Source organism: Schistocerca gregaria, chromosome 2, assembly GCF_023897955.1.
Source record: "Schistocerca gregaria isolate iqSchGreg1 chromosome 2, iqSchGreg1.2, whole genome shotgun sequence".
NCBI classification, from domain to species: Eukaryota; Metazoa; Arthropoda; class Insecta; order Orthoptera; family Acrididae; genus Schistocerca; species Schistocerca gregaria.
In genome coordinates, this window is record NC_064921.1 from 1,001,273,147 (window position 1) to 1,001,297,361 (window position 24,215).

General features: G+C 43.4%; 1 protein-coding gene across 1 annotated transcript in view; it reads left to right on the forward strand.

Moving 5' to 3' along the window:
• Window positions 1-24,215, forward strand: part of LOC126336082 (potassium/sodium hyperpolarization-activated cyclic nucleotide-gated channel 1) — a 1,174,950-nt gene that overhangs the window by 967,360 nt on the left and 183,375 nt on the right. Inside the window, exon 8 of the mRNA XM_049999562.1 lies at window positions 19,977-20,117. Coding sequence (XP_049855519.1) covers window positions 19,977-20,117 — 141 coding nt within the window. The remainder of the gene's footprint in view (window positions 1-19,976; window positions 20,118-24,215) is intronic.

A 24,215-nucleotide genomic window follows, 5' to 3' on the forward strand; every position in this document is an offset into this window, starting at 1 on the left:
CATTGAAGTTCGCGCTAAATTTCGAGCGTCTGTAAAAGATCGCTAATCTTGGGGATTTTGCGTCTGTTTAAATTTGGCATGTTTGTTTCGTTGTTTCTGCAACAGTGTTCTGTCCCGTTTTGTGTACCAAGGAGGATCAGCTCCGTCATTTGTTATTTTATTCGGTATACATCTCTCAATTGCTGCCGATACTATCTCTCTGAATTCAAGCCACATCTGGGTCACACTTACATTATTAATATGGAAGGATTGGAATTGTTTCTCAGGAAGGCATCAAGTGAATTTTTATCTGCTTTTTTGAATAGGTATATTTTTCATTTAATTTTGGAGGATTTGGGGGTTACAATATTCACTCTTCTTACGACAACCCTTTGTTCACTAATCCCTGTATTCGTTTTGATGCTCGTTATTAACTCAGAATTATTTGTTGCTAAGAGGTCAAGTGTGTTTTCGCAACCATTTACTATTAACGTGGACTCATGAACTAACTGCTAGAAATAACTTTCAGAGAATGCGTATGCCACAATCTCGAATGATGTTTTATTAATCATGTATTTTCGCCAACACATCGAGAGTAAATTAAAGTCGCCATCAACCATAATCGTATGAGTCGGGTACGTGTTTGAAATCAAACTCAAGTTTTCTTTGAACCTTTCAGCAACTGTATCATCTGAAACAGGAGGTCGGTAAAAGGATCCAATTATTATTTTATTCCGGTTGCCAACAGTGCCTATAACGATTTGAGATCACCACAAATACAGAAGTTATTGAGTGACAGTCAACGAGTAATCTCACAAAAACCATTAAAATTAATCGCTGTTGAAGGTTTCAAATGATCTTCTAGAAAAGGTATTAGCTGTCGTCATGGACAGCCATGCATCGGAGTGTATTTATTTAAATACACTGCCCAGTCGCACTAATGTGACCAACCATCAAAAACCTGTGACATGTGCAGCAAGAGAGAGAATAAGGTCCTGTGCTTGGTTTCTCTTTGAGGAGCTGTGGTGTGAACTTCCCAGTTGAGATGAACTGACAGATTCACGACTGAGTTTACGAGGTGCATTCAAGTTCTAAGGCCTCCGATTTTTTTGCTAATTAACTACTCACCCGAAATCGATGAAACTGGCATTACTTCTAGACGTAATCTACATCTACATCTACATCCATACTCCGAAAGCCACCTGACGGTGTGTGGCGGAGGGAACTCTGAGTACCTCTATCGGTTCTCCCTTCTACGCCCTGCAGACGTACACATTTTTCACAACGCTGACGTCATGATTCCATGGCAGCGGCGAAGGCTTCCTTAGGAGTCTGTTTTGACCACTGGAAAATCGCTGAGGCAATAGCAGCACGGCTGGTGAATGTGCGGCCACGGAGAGTGTCTTTCATTGTTGGAAAAAAGCCAAAAGTCACTAGGAGCCAGGTCAGGTGAGTAGGGAGCATGAGGAATCACTTCAAGGTTGTTATCACGAAGAAACTGTTGCGCAACGTCAGCTTGATGTGCGGGTGCGTTGTTTTGGTGAAACAGCACACGCGCAGCCCTTCCCGGACGTTTTTGTTGCAGTGCAGGAAGGACTTTGTTCTTCAAAATATTTTCGTAGGATGCACCTGTTACCGTAGTGCCCTTTGGAACGCAATGGATAAGGATTATGCCCTCGCTGTTACAGAACATGGACACCATCATGTTTTCAGCACTGGCGGTTACCCGAAATTTTTTTGATGGTGGTGAATCTGTGTGCTTCCATTGAGCTGACTGGCGCTTTGTTCCTGGATTGAAAAATGGCATCCACGTCTCATCCATTGTCACAACCGACGAAAAGAAAGTCCCATTCATGTTGTCGTTGCACGTCAACATTGCTTGGCAACATGCCACACGGGCAGCCATGTGGTCGTCCGTCAGCATTCGTGGCGCCCACCTGGATGACACTTTTCACATTTTCAGGTCGTCATGCAGGTTTGTGTGCACAGGACTCACAGAAATGCCAACTCCGGAGGTGATCTGTTCAACAGTCATTCGGCGATCCCCCAAAACAATTCTCTCCACTTTCTCGATCATGTCGTTAGACCGGCGTGTGTTAGCCCGAGGTTGTTTCGGTTTGTTGTCACACGATGTTCTGCCTTCATTAAACTGTCGCACCCACGAACGCACTTTCGACACATCCATAACTCCATCACCACATTTCTCCTTCAACTGTCGATGAATTTCAATTGGTTTCACACCACTCAAATTCAGAAAACGAATGATTGCACACTGTTCAAGTAAGGAAAACTTCGCAATTTTAAGTATTTAAAATAGTTCTCATTCTCGCCGCTGGCGGTAAAATTCCATCTGCCGTACGGTGCTGATATCTCTGGGACGTATTGACAATGCACGCCGCCTCATTTTAAAACAATGCGCATGTTTCTATCTTTTTCCAGTCCGGAAAAAAAAATCGGAGGCCTTAGAACTTGAATGCACCTCGTAAATCTGGGAGTATGGGGACCAGGGTAGTACAGCAAACCCATCCTGGTGCTCTTTAATCCACACAAGTACACTGTGAGCTGGGTGTACTTCACGAAAACAAAGTTTGTTACATATCCTGCAGCTACAATACAAAACAAATATGTATCACATGATATCCTGAAAGGATTTCTTGGTAGGCAGGGAGGAGCGTATTATCTTGAACTGAAAATCCACGACAGATGTAAAGTACTACACACGTGCCCCAGTGAAGTGTGTGGGTACCTTTGATCATTATTAGCATATTAGTAACCTTACTTATGATAACCTCAGACTGTTTTTCAGAGTGCCCACTGAATTAGAGCGAAGGAAACGTAAATTTGTCCATAAGTTCCGGCGGGCCCATTAGTGATTACCAATTGCAATGTCATCTTTCACCAACGGCGTCATTGGTTGTAATATGGAGAGGTATGGGGGCAGCACAGTATTCATCAGGTTTCTTGATGTGTACCCATGGCCATGGTATACAGGTGGCATTTTCTATTAGTAATCCAAATGTCTTTGGTCCTGGAATCGAACCCCACCACCGCTTAAACAATGGCAGCTGAAGATTTCTGGCATAAGAAGTCACCCGCATTCAACCAATGACTTTGGCAAAGAGGGCGGAGGAGCAGACAGAAGCTCAGGGGACAGTCGTGGAAGTGGATAAACTGCCCCTAAAGGTGGAAGAATCAGCAATGATCAACGGAATCAGGATGTAGAAGGCAATGGAAACCACTGCACTAAAGACATGTAACGTGTATCCAAAGGACATGTGGCTTGCAATTGACAAAAGTGTCATGACTTTCTCTCCACTGCCAAAAGATTCCAGACTAGTCCCACGAGAATCTCTGGAGGAGGGGGGGGGGGGGGGGGGGGGGGTGACCATAAGGAAAGACTAAATAATCAACGAAAATGTAACGTTCTACGAGTCTGGGTGAGGAGTGTCAAAAGTCTGAATGTGGTAAGGAAGCTAGAAAATCTGAAAAGGGAAATAGTATGGCTCAGTCTAAATGTAGAGGGGAGCAGTAAAGTTAAAGGGAAAGAAGACAATGATTTCTGGTCGGATGAGTGTAGGGTAGTATCAACAGCAGCAGGAAATTGTATATTGGGAGTAGGATTCCTTATGAATAGGACGGTAGGGCAGAGAGTGAGTTAGTGTGAATGCATCAGTGATACGGTTTTATCACCAGAACTGAGAGCAAACTAACACTGACAACGATAGTTCAGGTATCCATGCCAACGTCAGAAGCTGGAGATGAAGAGATGGGTAAAGTATATGAGGATATTGGACGGGTAATTCAGTACATAAAGGGAGATGAAAATCTAATAGTCATTGAGGACTGGAATGCGGTTTTAGGGAAAGGAGAAGACGAAACGGTTACAGGCGAATATGGACTTAGTACTACGAATACGAGGGGTGAAAGACGAGTTCTGCAATAAATTTCAGCTAGTAATAGCTAATATCTGTTCTGGATTGCGAGATGTGCCCAGGAGCAGATATGCACTCAGATCACAATATAGTAGTGATGAAGAGTAGGCTTAAGCTTAAGACGTTAGTCAGCTAACTGCGAGAATTATCGCACAGTCACCTTAACAGCTCATGGATCCAAGTTACTGACAAGAAGAATATACAGAAGATTAGAGAATAAAATTGAGAATGAGTTAGATGACGATCGGGTTGGCTTTAAGAAAGGTAAAGGCACCAGAGAGGCAACTCTGGCATTGTGGTTGATAGTGGAAGCAAGACTAAAGAATAATCAAGACATGCTCATATGATTTTTCGACCTGAAATAAGCGTTGGGCAATGTCAAATGGTGCAAGGTATCCGAAATTCTGAGGCAGGTAGGGGGTAAGCTATTGGGAAATGCAGGTAACATACAGTATGTACAACGGCCGAGAGGGAGCAATAAGAGTGGAAGATCAAGAACGAAGGGGCTCGGATCAAAAAAGGGATAAGACAGGAATGTACTCTTCTGCCCCTACTGTTCAACCTATATATCGAAGAAACAATGACGTAAATAAAAGGTTCAAGAGTGGAATTAAAATTTAAGGAGAAAGGCTATCAATGACAAGATTCGCCGATGACATTGCTATCCTCAGAGAAAGTGAAGATCAATTACAGGATCTGCTGAATGGAGTGAACAGTCTAATGAGTTCAAAATATGGATTGAGAGTAAAAGAAGGAAGACGAAAGTAATGAGAAGTAGCAGAAATGAGAACCGCGGGAAACTTAACATCAGTGTTTGTGATCACGGAGTAGATGAAGTTGAGGAATTCTGCTACCTATGCAACAAAATAACCCACGACGTACGGAACTAGGAGGGCAGATAAAGCAGACTAGAACTGGCAAAAAGGGCATTCCTGGTCAAGAGAAGTCTACTAATATAAAAAAATAAGCCGTAATTTGAGGAAGAAATTTCTGATAGTGTACGTGTGGTGCTCAGCATTGTATGGTAGTTAGTGGGAAAACCGAAGAGCTTCGAAACATTTGAGATGTGGTACTATAGAAGAATGTTGACAATTAAATGGATTGATAAGGTGAGGAATGAGGAGATTCTCCACAGAATCGGAGAGGAAAGGAATATGTGGAAAGCACTTACAAGGAGAAGGGACTGGATGATGGAACATCTTGTAAGACATCAGGAAGCAATTTCCATGGCTGTAGAGGGTAAAAACTATAGAGTAAGACAGAGATTGGAACACATTCAACAAATAATTGAGGATGTAGGTCGAAAAGTGCTAATATGAGGTGAAGATGATATCACAGGAGAGGAATTAGTGGCGAGCAGCATCAAAGCAGTCAGATGACTAATGACTGAAAAAAGACAGTTGGTAGTCGGTCACGTAGCTACTCAATTGGCACCACGAGTCTGAGGGCACCCTGTTTCAATCCTCCCACCAATGAAAAATACCTGGCAGCTCCAGGACTCGAATCCAGTTTATCCGCGTGGCAGTCAGCTGCGATGATCACTTAGATACGGAGGCGGATCTATAATGAAGTACTATCTCGAAAAAATGCGCAAATATTCAGTAAGCTCTTAAGAAGATTTGAAGTGGTAGAATGTTTGGCTACTTGCTTCTCAAATCTTCGTAAACTCGTGCAATTCTTAAACACTGAAATGCATAATATACCTTTTGTATAATATGAATACAACAAGTAATACAAATACTGTTTCTAACAGTTTTCAAGCATATAAAATCGAATGATCACACAGAGGCAGTCAGGTAAGTCAGGTGTTGGTGCAGTCTGTGTACGAAGGAGATGGTTTGGACAACTGTCGTGTAATATATCTTCGAGTACTGCTTAGTTGTAATATTGTAACAGGTAGTAGTACTCTGTGTGAATGTTGAACGTATACAACGAAGGGAAGCGCGAGCATTACAGGTTCATTTGATCCATGTGAAAGTGTCGCGGAAATTCAAAAACACCTGAACTTGGAGCACTTCAAGATAGATCCCAACTAACCCGTCAAAGACTACTTATAAAGTTTCCACAATCAGTTTGAAGTGAGGAATCTAAACATATGTTACAGCCACATACATATCGCTCCCCAAAATGACATCGATGACAAGATTACATTAATTACATACGTGAAAGAAAGAGGAAAAAGATTAAAACGTGGCACAAGGCAAAGTTCCCGCTTCACCGAGTATAGATGTGATTTAGACGTATAATATCTTAAACAAATATGCGGTGAGTAAAGAGGAAAAATGCATGCTTCAAGGGGTAATAGTATTGGTGATTCTGACCAAAAAACCTCGAGTCAACATTTGTCCTTTTCTTAAGTATATTCAACGCACAGTAAAGCTGCACGAAAATCACAGGCGGCAGTCGTATGTCCTTCATCAAGACTCACCTGCTTTTACAACCAAAGTGACATTAAGCTACGTAGTTCTGTCTTTAGTGACCATTTCATTGCACACTTCACTTACAGGTGTGTGGCGACGAGTCCTGCAAGTATACACATTGTTTACCTCACGTCTCACTACTACAGGCGTTGCACCATTGCACTACAGTGTTGTTACGTGTACAGTCAAAACAGTGCCGGCCACTGTAGTGAAAACGTCACAGGTCTTCAAACACGCGGAGTATGATAACATGATCTTTGTCTACGGTTTTTGCAATGCGAATTCCAGAGCCGCTGTCATCGAATGCGAAAGGCGATTTCGTAATAGCAGAGTTCTGGATAGCAGGGTATTTACTTGAGTGCCTGAGAGATCGTACGAGGATGATACGTTCCCCATCATGCGTGTTGTACGTGAACGTCTCACCCAACAACATCTTAGTGAAGCTGGAATGGTAGACTGCAGACCAGCCACCAGCTCTAGAAGCTACAATATAGCAGGTCAGCAACTGGAAGCAGTTAATTCCATAAATTATCTGGGAGTACGCATTAGGAGAGATTTAAAATGGAATGATCATATAAAGTTGATCGTCGGTAAAGCAGATGCCAGACTGAGATTCATTGGAAGAATCCTAAGGAAATGCAATCCAAAAACAAAGGAAGTAGGTTACAGTACGCTTGTTCGCCCACTGCTTGAATACTGCTCAGCAGTGTGGGATCCGTACCAGATAGGGTTGATAGAAGAGATAGAGAAGATCCAACAGAGAGCAGCGCGCTTCGTTACAGGATCATTTAGTAATCGCGAAAGCGTCACGGAGATGATAGATAAACTCCAGTGGAAGACTCTGCAGGAGAGACGCTTAGTAGCTCGGTACGGGCTTTTGTTAAAGTTTCGAGAACATACCTTCACCGAAGAGTCAAGTAGTATATTGCTCCCTCCTACGTATATCTCGCGAAGAGACCATGAGGATAAAATCAAAGAGAATAGAGCCCACACAGAAGCATACCGACAATCCTTCTTTCCACGAACAATACGAGACTGGAATAGAGAGGAAAACCGGTAGAGGTACTCAGGGTACCCTCCGCCACACACCGTCAGGTGGCTTGCGGAGTATGGATGTAGATGTAGATGTAGACAGCTGCACGGCTCGGTATTCCACAAAGACGAGTGATGCGCACTGTACACGAGCGGGTTCACACATGGCTTGGAGCACTAAGGGACTTAACTGCTGAGACCATCAGTCCCCTAGAACTTAGAACTACTTAAACCTAAGTAATCTAAGGACATCACACACAGCCATGCCCGAGGCAGGATTCGAACCTGCGACCGTAGCGGTCGCGCGGCTTCAGACTGTAGCGCCTAGAACCGCTCGGCCACCACGGCCGGCGTACACGAGCGGGGCCTACATTCGTAAAACCGGCAGTATGCGCAACATCTGCGTATAGGGGATGACGCCATACAAAAGGGGTTCTGTCAGTGGATCACTGCCAGTGAACGCTGCATTTCATGTATTCTGTTAACTGATGAATCGACATTTAGCCGCAATGGCATCAATAACACATTCAACTCCCACGCGTTGCCAAATGAAAGCCTGTTTGGCGGTTTGGAAACAAATGTTCAACGACGTTTCTCAGTGAACGTGTGATGCGGTAGTACTGATTACCAACTCATCGGTCCACTTGTTTCAGATACAAGTCTTAATGCAGTACAGTATCTTGATTTCCTTCGAAATATTTTACCAGAGTAGTTGCAGGGTATTCCTTTGGCAATAAGACGTCGTATGTACTTTCAGAGCGACGGAGATGCTGCGCATTCCGCATGGCTAGTGACGCTGTATCTCAGTGAAACGTGCCCTGGGCGTTGGACCGATCGCCGTGGAATCAGTCACCCGATCTCACCCCATTAGATTACTGTTTGTGGGCTTGGCTTAAGAGCGACGTCTTCAAGTGCAGAAAGGACACAAAGGAGGAACATCTCGCTCGTATTTTACATGCGTTTGATCAAGTAATGGACCGTACGATGGAGCTCAGATCAGCCACACAGCAGCTGTCTACAAGAGCTGCAAAATGCATTGCAGTTGACGGTGAACTTTTTGAACGTTTTTGGTGGGGAAATGTACACAACTAAAACATTAGAGCACAATGTTTCCTTTATTAACCTGTTCCCCGATGTTTCCATTAGTTCCGTCGGAAACAGTTAGTAATAGGACATACAGCCATGGAGAAAATTATTCATATGCCTTTGTCCACGTAGAATAACTTCATTTATTAGAAGTAAAGATGAGAATCTTAGATGTAATTTGTTAAATTAAGAGTAAAGGGTACCCTTCCTAATCTGTAAAAGGAAAAAGAGTTACTAAGTTAGCGTCTTGCTGAAAGTAAATAAAAATTCTGTTCCACCTGGCTTCACACACTGGAAAATAAAGTATTCATACACTGTTAGAAATGTAAAGGTAAAAACAAGTGACGAAAATTTGCAGCAAGGAACGTCTTCAGTAGCAAGCTGTATTTCGTGCATATTAGTTCTGATATGCAGTGAATAGCGTTGCAGCAGCAAAATGGGCCATAAAAGGAAGGAAACAACCGTAGAGGAAAGTCAAAAAGTTACCTCCAAATATGGAACCGAAAAATCATTTACAAATGTAACTAATATTATTGGAAGAAACGAGGCAACTGTGTAGTTCATAGTATCGCGATTTAGAGAAATAGATACTCTCATTATCAGAGGAAGACGAGGTCGATCACAGAAACTAACACAAAGAGAACTAAATGTATTAATAAACATGTCAAAAATATTATAAATTTACAGCTTTTGTATTGTTAGCGCTTGTTAATGACCAGGTCGGGAAGGAAATCACACGAAGGGCTCTTCGTCATATCTGAAGTAGTGCAGGCTATAGAGTTAGTGTCCCCAAAGAAAAACTTACATCAGCGCATATAATAAACAAAACAAGTTTCTGGAACATGGTACTGTACACAGATGAAAGTAAATTTAGCATATTTGTAGATGATGTCAGAATTCTGTTATGGAGGCGACCAAGTAGGGAGTTGGATCAATAACACATTCAACCCACAGCAGGGTGGTGAGGGAATTATACACTGGAGATCCGACGAAACTGTTACACCTGCCTAATATCGTGTAGGGCCCCTGTGAGCACGCAGAAGTGCCGCAACACGATGTGGCATGGATTCGACGAATGTCTGAAGTAGTGCTGGAGAGAACTGACACCATGAATCCTGCAAGGCTGTCCATAACTCCGTAAGAATACGAAGAGGTGGAGATCTCTTCTGAATAGCACGTGGCGAGGCATCCAAGATATGCTCAGTAATGTTCTGGGGAAACTTCATGGCAGATTAAAACTATGTGCCGGACCGAGACTTGAACTCGGGACCTTTGCCTTTCGCAGGCTAGTGCTCTACCACCTGAGCTACCCAAGAACGACTCACGCCCCGTACTCACAACTTCACTTCTGCCAATACCTCGTCTCCTACCTTCTGGGGAGTTTGGTGGTTAGCGGAAGTGTTTAACTTCACAATAGTGCTGAAACAGGCCTGTCGTGATTAAATAAACATCTCAAAAAAAAGCAGCTTTTTCTACTTACGCTAATTCATAATTACCAAAGTGATTACGCCGATTTATCGCACCTAAGCTGCAACTGAATATTACCAATTTTCACCTTTTAAACTGAGTTATAGTAGGACCAGCATTTCTAGATATTCTTTACGTATCTAAATGAATTATTACTTCATGCAACACAGATATGTTGAAACGTTCCCTTAGAAAAATTATAAATGGCTGCTTAAACTGACACACAATATTTTAAGCGCAACGCAATCTGACTTTCAAAAATCCCTACAAAAGAATGGCCCTGACTAACAATAATCTATACCTTTCATCAATCACTTACCTCACAAAAATCTTCGTTACTCGAACTACTGCAATACAACGAGCGCCACTACTGCCAGCTAAATAAAAGATTCAAACTACTGAAGGAACTAACTACTGATAGGCATATTAGCAAATGAAAGATTTTGATACAGAAAAAACAATGTATTTACCTTAATGGTGTTCAAAAGTCATTATATATGTATTTACCTTAATAGTGTTTGTGTTTCAAAAATAACCGGTGTATTTGAAACGGCAATAAAAACTAAACGAGCAGCGATAGAAATACACCGTTTGTTGCAATATGCTTGGGACAACAGTACATTTTCAGGCGGACAAACTTTCGAAATTACAGTAGGTACAATTTTCAACAACAGATGGCGCTGCAAGTGATGTGAAAGATATAGAAGACAACGCAGTCTGTGGGTGCGCCATTTTGTACGTCGTTTTTCTGCTGTCAGCGTGTGCTGTTCACAACGTGCAAGTGTGCTGTGGACAACATGGTTTATTCCTTAGAACAGAGGATTTTTCTGGTGTTGGAATTCCACCGCCTAGAACACAGTGTTGTTGCAACAAGACGAAGTTTTCAACGGAGGTTTAATGTAACCAAAGGACCGAAAAGCGATACAATAAGGGATCTGTTTGAAAAATTTCAACGGACTGGGAACATGACGGATGAACGTGCTGGGAAGGTAGGGCGACCGCTTACGGCAACCACAGAGAGCAACGCGCAGCTAGTGCAGCAGGTGATCCAACAGTGGCCTCGGGTTTCCGTTCGCCGTGTTGCAGCTGCGGTCCAAATGACGCCAACGTCCACGTATCGTCTCATGCGCCAGAGTTTACACCTCTATCCATACAAAATTCAAATACGGCAACCCCTCAGCGCCGCTACCATTGCTGCACGAGAGACATTCTCAAACGATATAGTGCACAGGATTGATGACGGTGATATGCATGTGGGCAGCATTTGGTTTACTGACGAAGCTTATTTTTACCTGGACGGCTTCGTCAATAAACAGAACTGGCGCATATGGGGAACCGAAAAGCCCCATGTTGCAGTCCCATCGTCCCTGCATCCTCAAAAAGTACTGGTCTGGGCCACCATTTCTTCCAAAGGAATCATTGGCCCATTTTTCAAATCGGAAACGATTACTGCATCACGCTATCTGGACATTCTTCGTGAATTTGTGGCGGTACAAACTCCCTTAGACGAGACTGCGATCACCTCGTGGTTTATGCAAGATGGTGCCCAGCCACATCGCACGGCCGACGTCTTTAATTTCCTGAATGAATATTTCGATGATTGTGTGATTGCTTTGGGCTATCCGAAACATACAGGAGGCGGCGTGGATTGGCCTCCCTATTCGCCAGACATGAACGACTGTGACTTCTTTCTGTGGGGACACTTGAAAGACCAGGTGTACCGCCAGAATCCAGAAACAATTGAACAGCTGAAGCAGTACATCTCATCTGCATGTGAAGCCATTCCGCCAGACACGTTGTCAAAGGTTTCGGGTAATTTCATTCAGAGACTACGCCATATTATTGCTTGGTGGATATGTGGAAAATATCGTACTATAGTTTCCCAGACCGCAGTGCCATCTGTTGTTGACAATTGTAACTATTGTAATTTCGAAAGTTTTGCTGCCTGAAAATGTACTGTTGTCTCAAGTATATTCCAACAAACGGTGTATTTCTATCGCTGCTCGTTTAGTTTGTATACCGGTCATTTTTGAAACACCCTATATATATATATATATATATATATATATATATATATATATATATATATATATATATATATATATCAGTTCATGACATCCAGTCTTACAAGTTTACTGTCCAGATCATCCTCTCTCAAAACTCCGCCATCTCTCTCCCCACATTCACCACTGCTGGCGGCTCACCTCCAACTGTGCAACGCTAAGCGCTGTTAACAGACAACTGCCCAACACTACAATGGGAAATTCCAACAATGCAAACCAGCCACAGACTGCACACAGCACAGCCAGTGATTTTCATACAGAGCGCTACGTGGTGTTACCAATATAAAAACCTTAACAGCCTACTTACCATGTGGTGTCAATTACATCAATTTATTATCAGTTGATAATAACCCCTTATTGGCATTTATTGCTGTTCATTTAATGGCAGTTATTTTAATTTAATATTTTACTACTCTCAAAGCACGTACCTCTCCTCCTGACAAGCCCTGTATTCTGTCTATGTTTTTCACGCACGTTTCTGCTGCGTATGCACAGGCTTGAGTGTGCAGACCTGTGCAGGTAAAGACCGTACAGTAAAACACGCCGGCTGCTATGCCGCAAGCACAGCAGGGGACCCACCGCCGCCGCTGCTGCGGCGTATTTCCATTTGTTAGTTAAGCCTGCGCGCGGCGGCCGTGTCGCATATCAGCGCTATTTGCCCGCTGTTGTCAAACAGCCCGCCAGCTCTGCGCACACACGCCCGGCAACTAATGAAGGCCGTCGCTGTCCCAACAGCAGGTAATGCGGCGCCCAGATGAGGCGGGACAATCGACAGCGGGGCTGGCCGCCTCTGACTGCAATCGCATTTCAGTCGCCAGCCGGCGGTGGCCGGTTCATTCGGCCTTCCAAAGTCGGCACAGCCCGCTTAACACTGGCGTACACATCGCTCAAGAGCGTTCGATATTTGTTTAACAAGCACAGATCACTCATTGCAACCTAGGGCTCGTCGATTTTGCTCACGTTATCCACAGTGATAATACAAACTTGGATGTATCTGCTCTAGTACCACGCACTTCTGAGGATTTTTTCGAGAAATTGAGGTTCACCGTTGTAAGAGTCTGTTGGCAAAGTAGTTAGGTTGGAGAATAATTTCTTAGCGTCTTCGTTTTTGTGTTGGGTACCGTTTGCTACGGGTTTATTCTTCGATTGCAACTTTTTTAGCTGTAGTTCACTTGAGGCGCCGCAGCTAGGGTGCGATCGCCAGTTTGTCTAATAAAGCTTTCTTGTATGAATGTATGTGGGCCCCAGTGTAAGCAGTCATAATCTTGTAGGATCTGCAACGGGCGAGCTGTGTCCTGCAGACGTGCGTCATGACTATATGGCGTGACTGCAGCGTGTGAATATAGCGGGGAGGCGGTTACAGAGTAGTTACATTCTCTGGAACTGATCTAGAAATAGCCTGAGGAACTTCATATTAGGCACATAACCTTCTGTTGTGTAAAGGTACAATCTGTCACAATCTGAAGGCAATAACTGTCATAATTTGGAAGTTACAACAAAAAGTCATTTGAAAATATATGATAGCACCTTCAGTGTTGCCGGCCAGAGTGGCCGAGTGGTTCTAGCCGCTACAGTCTGGAACCGCGCGACCGCTACGGTCGCAGGTTCGAATCCTGCCTAGAGCATGGATGTGTGTGATGTCCTTAGTTAGGTTCGAGTAGTTCTAAGTTCTAGGGGACTGATGACCTCAGAAGTTAAGTCCCATGGTGCTCAGAGCCATTTGAACCACCTTCAGTGTTTAGATTCAAATTTGGAAAGTTCCCATTTTAGAAAACCTTTCATAATTTTACTGTAGTAATAACTAGTAGGGGAACCAGTGGTGGATTCGCTCCCACGATACAAAGCTGGAACACTTGGGAGTTCCTATAGAGTATTACAAACTGAAAATTTTATATGGCGAATGTCCCACATACACCCACACAAGTACTCTCTTTCACACTCACCCTAACGCAAAACATAAATATCTACTTGAAATTCTTTAAGTTATTACTACAGTAAAATTATGAAAGGTTTTCTAAAATGGGAACTTTCCAAATTTGAATCTAAACACTGAAGGTGGTTCAAATGGCTCTGAGCACCATGGGACTTAACTTCTGAGGTCATCAGTCCCCTAGAACTTAGAACTACTTAAACCTAACTAACCTAAGGACATCACACACATCCATGCCCGAGGCAGGATTCGAACCTGCGACCGTAGCAGTCGCGCGGTTCCTGACTGAGCGCCTAGAAGCGCTAGAGCACCGCGGCCGGCATCGGATCATTTCCGACATTTTTCACTGTTTGAACTCAATAAAGATGTGACAGCAGCAGAGACAGCCAGAAACATTTGCGCCGTGTATGGGGATAACATCACTGGACTGAGCACTGCCAGAAAATGGTCTTCTCGTTTTGACATTAGTGACTCTCCACGTTCAGAAGACTTTCGGGGTTTGATGACGATCGTTTAAACGCGTTAATCCACAATGATATTCCAGAAATGCCAAATGTGATGAACTGCGATCATTACACCATCGTGCGACATTTGCATACAATCGAAAAGATCAAAAAACGTGTGTATGTTTACCGCATGCTACAAGCCTATACCAGAAAAAAAAAATTCCTTGCTCTTCATCAATTGGTTCGTGAACAACTGCGAACATTGCTGTCCTGTATCGTTGCTGGTGACGAGAAAGAGTGTCTTTATGCTAATGTAAGGAAAATAAAGAAATAATTGAGCCCATACAAAGCAGCAACTACCCGTAAAAGACCGGCGAGCATCCAAAAGAGATGCATCTCGTGGAACCGCGACGGTGTGATGTTCTACGAACTGCTTTCCCGAGGTGTAACCATCACTGATGGCGTTTATTGTGAACAGCTGAGACGCCTTGCAGACGCGGTCCGATCGCAGCGACCAGGAAGACTGCGTGAATTGATGCTTCTACACGATAACGACCGTCCGCATTCTGCTAGGTTCACAGAAAACACTATACATGAGTTGGGTTGGGAAGTCATTCCGTACCCATCTTATTCACCTGATTTGGAGCCCTCAGATTTTCACCTTTCCCGCTCTGTATCAAACAATCTTCAAGGAAATTGGAAATTTATGGTAAGTTCTATGGAACTACTGTAGTCATCGGTCGCTATGTTTGCACACTACTTCATCTAACTTACGCCAAGGACAAGACACACACCCATGCCCAAGGGTGGACTCGGACCTCCGACGGAAGGAGCCGCGTGAACCGTGGCAAGGCGCCTTGGGCCGCACGGCTACCCCGCGCGGAAATCTCAAGGAGCTTCCGTTCCGAATCAAAATGCGCTCCGAGCATGGCTCCGTGAGTTCGTCACCTTAAAACCATGTGATTTCTACAGTCGTAGAATCGAGAAGTTACCTCAGCGTTGGCAGATTTTTGTAAATAGTGAAGGAGAATTTATCATTGATTACTGAAGTTTATGTTATGTGTATCTGCTGTGTTTAAGAAACTTATGAAAAACTGTAACCAATTCTTGCACCAACCTAGTATAGTGGATGTACGCTAAGGAATCATGACGGACGGATCATTAATCTGTCTATACAGACAAGTGTATATGGAAGTGAAATCATTCCGGGCTATTGCTGTTTTTAATAATGTGGACTGCATTTGCGAGATACGCAAGAATGCGCCAGTAAATAAACGATTATCATTCTGTTTTTGGAGATTTTTGTTTATTGGCATTAGGCCGTGGTCCAAGCCATATTTCTCTGGCTAACGTTTTATCTTCCAATGCTGCAAACATCATCAGAGGCTCTAACAACTCCGAAAGCAGTTGCAATCTCAAATAATCTATATCTACAACACAGTCGGTTCCTGATACCTTCAAAGCAGTGCCTAAGGTCACGAAGTCGCGCCGACGTGTGTTATCGATCTTTATTTCGTACGCACACAACCTATTTTCAGTTCTTCTTCTCTTCTGCTATAACTACTTTCCTGTTTTTGCATTTCTACGGCCCCTCTGTACATCCGAACATACTAGATGCTTAGATGCATTTGGTGGTTCGCTGGTCCCACCCCCGCGTGACCTGCTACTGTCTAATTATCCGTGTTGCCCAAACGACAGTTGCTCTTGTGTTTCTTAAAGCGGGTGTTAATGCTTCTCTTCATAGTTCCCACGTGCACCTGACTGCAATTGCAAGGAATTGTATATACAACTGCTGTCGCAAATGGCGGTCATAGGTCCTTTGTATTGTTCAAAGATCCGCGCATCTTCCATCTTGGCTCTGTCAACACGGTGTCCTCAGTTGTGCGATCTGTGACGAAAACTTTCTCTTCAGTTAAGTCTTTTCATTACAAGCTCCAGATCTTTTATGCTGAAGTGTCCTCTTTATCATCTTCGTCAGAGTAGCCATTTCTTCTTCAGGCAGTTCTTAAGTGATTGACCTCTTTCTTCTAGTAGCTACTATCATCTACAGATTCGTTCGCCCGGTCCACCAATGTTTTCATAACTCCTCTTTTCTGCTTGTGATGGTGACGAAATTTCTGTGAAGGTATCTATCCGTGTGGGTGAGCTCTTTGAAGACTTCGTGCCCTCAAGTTCCGTCGGGTTTTCTAAGTTCGCGTTTATTCAAATTTTGAAATTTGACGTTCTTTCTCTTCTTCCATAGCGAACTTTGGATTAAAATTAATAACACAGAGGAAATTTAGAAATTGTGAGCTCTCTTTGCCCATGAGGCCATATAACGAAAGGGTCAACAACTTATCGGAACCACGTCCGCAGCTCGTGGTCGTGTGGTAGCGTTCTCGCGTCCCGCGCCCGGGTTCCCTGGTTCGATTCCCGCAGGGATCAGGGATTTTCTCTACCTCGGGATGACTGCGTGTTGTGTGATGTCCTTAGGTCATTTACGTTTAAGTAGTCCTAAGTTGTAGGGGACTGATGACCATAGATGTTAAGTCCCATAGTGCTCAGAGCCATTTGAACCATTTCGTTCCTTCACGAGCAGACCTTCAGGTCTGCTGCTTCAAATTTTTCCCTATAAAAATACGCTACAAGTGCTCTTGGTAGAAGAGATCACATATCGGATGAATAGAGTACTCAAAAGACATAGTACTGACACAGTGTTTAAACCAACAAGAAAGTTGTGCGAATGTTTAAACCCTACAAAGGACCTACGTCCGCCGCTTGCCACAGCAGGATTAAGTTAAATAAAATGCTTTGCAAACGCAGTCGAGGGTACGAACTACAAAAAGAACCATTCACACTCACCTTAAGGAACACAAGAGCAATTGTCGTGTGGGCAACACGGATAAATCGACAGTAAAAGATAATGCACTGGGACCAGGGCACCACCGAACTCGTTTTTCTGAAACATCGATTTTATCGTCTAATCATTCCTATGTTAGCCTGTACAGAGACTCCAAAGAAATTCCAAAAAAAGTCTTAATCAGAAAATAAGAAACATTGAAATTACGCAAGTTGTGGGCCTTAGTGCAAAATAAAGTTCCGGAACACAAGTAGGCTAGACTGCGCGATCTTCTGCATCAGTTTGATGACTTCACGAACCTATCGTTGCTTCGATGTTTATAAAAAGTTTCGCCTGCTGAGTATTATTGAGACTGTATGTGCTTTCTGAAATGTTATAGGCACTAAAGATGTCTACAGCACAGGAAGACGAAACGTTAGACAGAGATGTAAACCTCGGACCACTGCATAAGGCGCATAAAACAAATGTCAGCAATTACGTATATACCGGCAGTGAAAGCCTGAACTGTAAGACTGTCGTTTTCTTTACTGTTTCTTCAAAAATTACCACGGTTGTTTGTAGCGATAACTTTTCTTGATGCAATAATTTACCAACAGCCGTATGCATTGTAGAAATTTATTTTATGAACTTATGTGCTACCAGTTTCGGCAAAAATATGGTGGACCTGTTCCAACAAAAAGAAGAACGATGTTTGGTCAACATGGTTGTGGAGTAACAGAGATTGATATAAAATTAACTTAGTATTAAGAAAACAGTCTTAATCGCGTGTTTTTATTTATTCAATGCCGATCGGTTTCAGCCCATCGCAGGAGCCATTTTCAGGGCGAATTAGACAAAACTAATGACAACCATCTGATAAGAGCACTCACGTGCTCATAGCTTGCCATATAAACCCAGGCATAAGGTAAATTCTTTACAGTCTTCTGCCACACCTCTGTAGACGTGAAGCCACCAGCAGTCGATCAGAGGGTAAATCATTATACTTACGTAATCTACTCTTATCAGATGGTTATCATTAGTTTTGTCAAAGATATATATTGTAATTTCACAGTATATTCGCTTTGAAGATGGCCCCTGAGATGGGCTGAAACTAATCGCCACTAAATAAATAAAAAACCCGATTAAGATTGTTTTCTTACTATGACTGGTGCTTCAGTTTTTGTGTCCTATTATACAGTTTCACTTGGGCTATGTACACTACGGGCCATTAAAATTGCCACACTAAGAAGGCATGAGGATGATAAACGGGTATTCATTGGACAAATATATTGTACTAGAACAGATGTATGATTACATTTTCACGCAATTTAGGTGCATAGTTCCTGAGAAATCAGTACCCGAACAACCACGTCTGGCCGCAATAACAACTTTGATACCCCTGGGCTTTGAGTCAAACAGAGCTTGGATGGTGTGTACAGGTACAGCTGCCCAAGCAGCTTCAACACGATACCACAATTCATCAAGAGTAGTGACTGGCGTATTGGGACGATCCAGTTGCTCGGCCATTATTGACCAGACGCTTTCAATTGGTGAGAGATGCAGTAGAACATTTTCTGTATCCAGAAAGGCCCGTACAGGACCTGCAACATAATGTCGTGCATTATCCTGCTGAAATGTAGGGTTTCGCAGGGATCGAATGAAGGGTAGAGCCACGAGTCGTAACACATATCAAATGTAACGTCCACTGTTCAAACTGCCGTCAGTGCGAACGAAGGGTAACCGAGACGTGTAACCAATGGCACCCCGTACCATCACGCCGGATGATACGCCAGGATGGCGATGACGCTTGTCCATTATAATTATCCGGGCTGTTGTGCCGTGTTCGGTTGATGAATTCTGTGGTGATTCCCAGAATTCATCAACCGACCACGGCATAACAGCCCGGATAATTATAATGGGCATGATATTCCCGGCCGTGAAAGCCTACATTTTAGAATACACGCTTCCAATGTGCGTTCACCGCGATGTCGCCGAACAAGGATGCGACCATCATGATGCTGTAAACAGAACTTGGATTCATCCGAAAAAATGACGTTTTGATATTCATGCACCCAGGTTTGTTGTTGTGTACACTATCGCAGGCGCTCCTGTCTGTGATGCAGCGTCAAGGGGAACAGCACCCATGGTCTCCGAGCTGATAGTCCATGCTGCCGAAAACGTCGTCGAACTGTCCGTGCAGATGGTTGTTGTCTTGCAAACGTCCCCCTTTGGTGACTCAGGGAACGTTATGTCGCTGCACGATCCGATACAGCCGTGCGTATAAGATGCCTGTCATCTCGTCTACTATTGATACGAGGCCGTTGGGATCCAGCACGGCGTTCCGTATTACCCACCTGAAGCCACCGGTTTCATATTCCGCTAGCAGTCATTGGATCTCGACCGGCGCGAGCAGCAATGTCGCGATACAATAAACCTCAATCGCGATAGGCTACAATCCGACCTTTATTAAAGTCGGAAACATGATGGTACGCATTTCTCCTCCTTACGCGAGGCACCACAACAACGTTTCACCTGGCAACAACGCCGGTCAACTGCTGTTTGTGTACGAGAAATCTGTTGGAGACTTCCTCATGTCAGTGCGTTGTAGGTGTCGCCGCCAGCGCCAACCTTGTGTGAATGCTCTGAAAAGCTAATCATTTGCATATCACAGCATCTTCTTCCTCTCGGTACAATTTCACGTGTGTAGCACGTCATCTTCGTAGTGTAGCAGTTTTAATGGCCAGTGGTGTAGTTTAACTTGCACTAACAGGAGCTCTTACGACGGACGCTTGTGTTTTCGCAGCGAAACTGGACGGGGTGAAGACGTACATGCGCATGAGGCGGGTGCCCAGCCACCTGCAGGTGAAGGTCATCAAGTGGTTCGACTACCTGTGGCTGACGCAGAAGTGCTCCGACGAGGAGAAGGCGGTCAGCTGCCTGCCAGGTAAGGCTAAACAGCATTGCAGCTAATGTCATTCCTGTACATTCTGTCTCGCAACATCTATTCGTGTAGTACATCTCTTGATGCGCTTCCTATTGCCGGACCGCTGAAACACGTCACTTCAAGGTCACTCCCCAAGCGCCGTACAGTTGGTAGTATATCAAACAAGTGAGCAACGGGAGGCGCCGCGTTTTCTGAACCAATAACAGCACCGAACAAAAGCCGGTTCCGGCGTCGACGCTACCACGTTGCCGGCTTCCGTGTAAACATTGTATATTAGTGCGCGAATCCCATCTGTTTTCTTGTTACCGCCTCGACTACAGTTTTTTTTTAACAATGTCTCTAAAACGATGTCGTTCACCAAGCGACAAGCCGTCGCTCCTTGGAGTGCCGTTAGATAGTCAGGCTTTGGAATTGCTACGGAGGACGCGTGAGTTTTACGAGCAATGAAAGAATTTGTTTCTGTTCATGGGCATTCGTCGATTCCTGCCGATAAAGTTTTTGAGCTTACCTCGAAAACTCTAGGACTCAGTGAAAGAACAGTTATAAGGAAAGGGGTGCTACTTCAAGACTGACAAGACTGTGAAATAAACAGTATGGAAGCAAGCCCCTGTAGAAGAAAATGTTATTTTTTTAAGTACTCCGGGCAAGAAAAAGGATCAGCCTCGTCCTATTACAGATATTGATTCTTTCCAATCCGATGCAATTCGTCGGCACATATACGGATATAATAAAAGGAAATAATACCCCACAATAGCGAAGTTGCTAATTTCTTTAAAAGAAAATGAACTTTTCTCAGGGGGGAAAACGCCACTTAAGATGATATTAAAAAGTATTAGCCTCCGTTTTAAAAAGTTAGATGGACGAAAACTGTTACTAGAAAAAGCTCATGTCGTTGCAGCTCGTATCATTTTCTTAGACAAAATTGTAGGAAAGGTCATTACACTCAGTCATATGGTTAAACGAAACCTGCGTCAACGCTGGAGAATCAGTTGAGAAATGCTGGACAGATGATACTCCGAATAGCAGCGGTCATCAGCCAACAGGAAGAGGATCACGAATAATTGTAGCCCATACAGGATCTTCAAATGGCTTTGTGCTTGAAGGGCTTCTAGTTTATCGATCGAAAAAAACCGGTGACTATCATGAGGATATGGACCACCCACGGTTTCTACAGTGGTTTAAAAACTTGTTGCTCCAATTTAGTTTTCCGACCGTTTTTGGGATGGACAATGCACCGTACCATTCCGTGATTTTAGATAAAACTCCCCCCAGTAGTGACCGTAAAGAAGCAATGGTGCAGTGATTGCAGGCGAGAGACACTGCTGCGGACATGAGCATGACACAACTGCCGAAATACTCGCTCGTGAAACAAAATATGCCTGTGACGCCTAAATACGGTGTAGGTGAAATTGAAAGCGAACAGGATCACTTGGTAATTAGACTACCGCCTTATCACTGTCATTTTAATCCAATTGAATTGGTTTGGAGTGAAGTGAAGGCGTACATTAGAAGTAACAACAAGACTTTTACTATAACAGAAGTGGAAAGACTGCTACGGGAAGGTCTTGTTACGGTAGACACTGCCTCATGGAGGAAAAAAGTAGACCATGTAGCTAAATTTGATAAGAGAAGTACAGACTATAGATGGCGTTATAAATGAAGACGAACAGTAAATGATTTCTCTTAACGATGATGATGATGATGACGAAGACAAGAGTTTTGACGCCGATTCCGATGACTGGATGGAATTGCGCCATTGACATCGTAAATTGGTGAGTGACAATGTATACAGAATTAATCCTTTCCTCTCTGCAATCGGGTAGACTATGAATGTTTTGCTTTATTTCTCTCTATGAGTGTGGATAGCGTGTTATTTGGTATGGTTGTTGTTGTTGTTGTGGTCTTCAGTCCTGAGACTGGTTTGAAGCAGCTCTCCATGCTACCCTATCCTGTGAAAGGTTCTTCATCTCCCAGTACCTACTGCAACCTACATCCTTCTGAATTTGCTTAGTGTATTCATCTCTCGGTCTCCCTCTACGATTTTTACACTCCACGCTGCCCTCCAATACTAAACTGGTGATCCCTATATGCCTCAGAACATGTCCTACCAACCGATCCCTTCATCTGGTTAATTTGTGCCACAAACTTCTCTCCTCCCCAATCCTACTCAATACTTCCTCATTCGTTATGTGATATACCCATCTAATCTTCAGCATTCTTCTGTAGCACCACATTTCGAAAGCTTCTATGCTCTTCTTGTCCAAAGTATTTATCGCCCATGTTTCACTTCCATACATGGCTACACTCCATACAAATACTTTCAGAAAAGAATTCCTGATACTTAAATCTATACTCGATGTTAACAAATTTCTCTTCTTCAGAAACGCTTTCCTTGCCACTGCCAGTCTACATTTTATAACCTCTCTACTTCGACCATCATCAGTTATTTTGCTCCCCAAATAGCAAAACTCATTTACTACTTTAAGTGTCTCATTTCCTAATTCCCTCAGCATCATACGACTTAATTCTACTACATTCCATTATCCTCGTTTTGCTTTTGTTGATGTTCATCTTATATACTCCTCTCAAGACACTGTCCATTTCATTCAACTGCTCTTCCAAGTCCTTTGCTGTCTCTGACAGAATTACAATGTCATCGGCGAACCTCAAAATTTTTATTTCTTCTCCATGGATTTTAATACCTAATCCGAATTTTTCTTTTGTTTCCTTTACTGCTTGCTCGTTATACAGATTGAATAACATCGGGGAGAGGCTACAACCCTGTCTCACTCCCTTCCCAAGCACTGCTTCCCTTTCATGCCCCTCGACTCTTATAACTGCCATCTGGTTTCTGTACAAATTGTAGTAGCCTTTCGCTCCCTGTATTTTACCCCTGCCACCTTCAGAATTTGAAAGAGAGTATTCCACTCAACATTGTCAAAAGCTTTCTCTAAGTCTACAAATGCTAGAAACGTAGGTTTGCCTTTTCTTAATCTTTCTTCTAAGATATGTCGTAAGATCAGTATTGCCTCACGTGTTCCAGTATTTCTACGGAATCCAAACTGATTTTCCAGGAGGTCGGCTTCTACTAGTTTCTCCATTCGTCGGTAAAGAATTCGCGTTAGTATTTTGCAGCCGAGACTTATTAAACTGATCGTTCGGTAATTTTCACATCTGTCAACACCTGCTTTCTTTGGGATTGGAATTATTATATTCGTCTTGAGGTCTGAGGGTATTTCGCCAGTCTCATACATCTTGTTCACCAGATGGTAGATTTTTGTCAGGACTGGCTCTCCCAAGGCCGTCAGTAGTTCTAATGGAATGGTTGTGTACTCTCGGTGCCTTGTTTCGACTCAGGTCTTTCAGTGCTCTGTCAAACTCTTCACGCAGTATAATATCTCCCATTTCATCTTCATCTACATCCTCTTCCATTTCCATAATATCGTCCTCAAGTACATCGCCCTTGTATATACCCTCTACATACTCCTTCCACCTTTCTGCTTTCCCTTCTTTGCTTAGAACTGGGTTTCCATCTCAGCTCTTGATGTTCATACAAGTGGTTCTCTTCTCTCCAAAGGTCTCTTTAATTCTCCTGTAGCCAGTGTCTATCTTAACCGTAATGAGATAAGCCTCTACATCCTTCCATTTGTCCTCTAGCCATCCCTGCTTAGGCATTTTGCACTTCCCGTCGATCTCATTTTTGAGACGTTTGTATTCCTTTTTGCCTGCTTCATTTAGTGCATTTTTATATTTTCTCCTTTCATCAATTAAATTCAGTATTTCTTCTGTCACCCAAGGATTTCTACTAGCCCTCGTCTTTTTACCTACTTGATCCTCTGCTGCCCTCCCTACTTCATCCCTCAAAGCTACCCATTGTTCTTCTACTGTATTTCATTCCCCCATTCCTGTCAATTGTACCCTTATGCTGTCCCTGGAGTTTTGTACAACCTCTGGTTCTTTCAGTTTATCCAGGTCCCATCTCCTTAAGTTCCCACCTTGACACCTATATGGTGGGGGCTCCAGTATGCTTTGGGAAACATTCACGTGAGCGTCCATGAGACCAGCGGATGGTATGGTTAGATTTGCGTTATTATACGA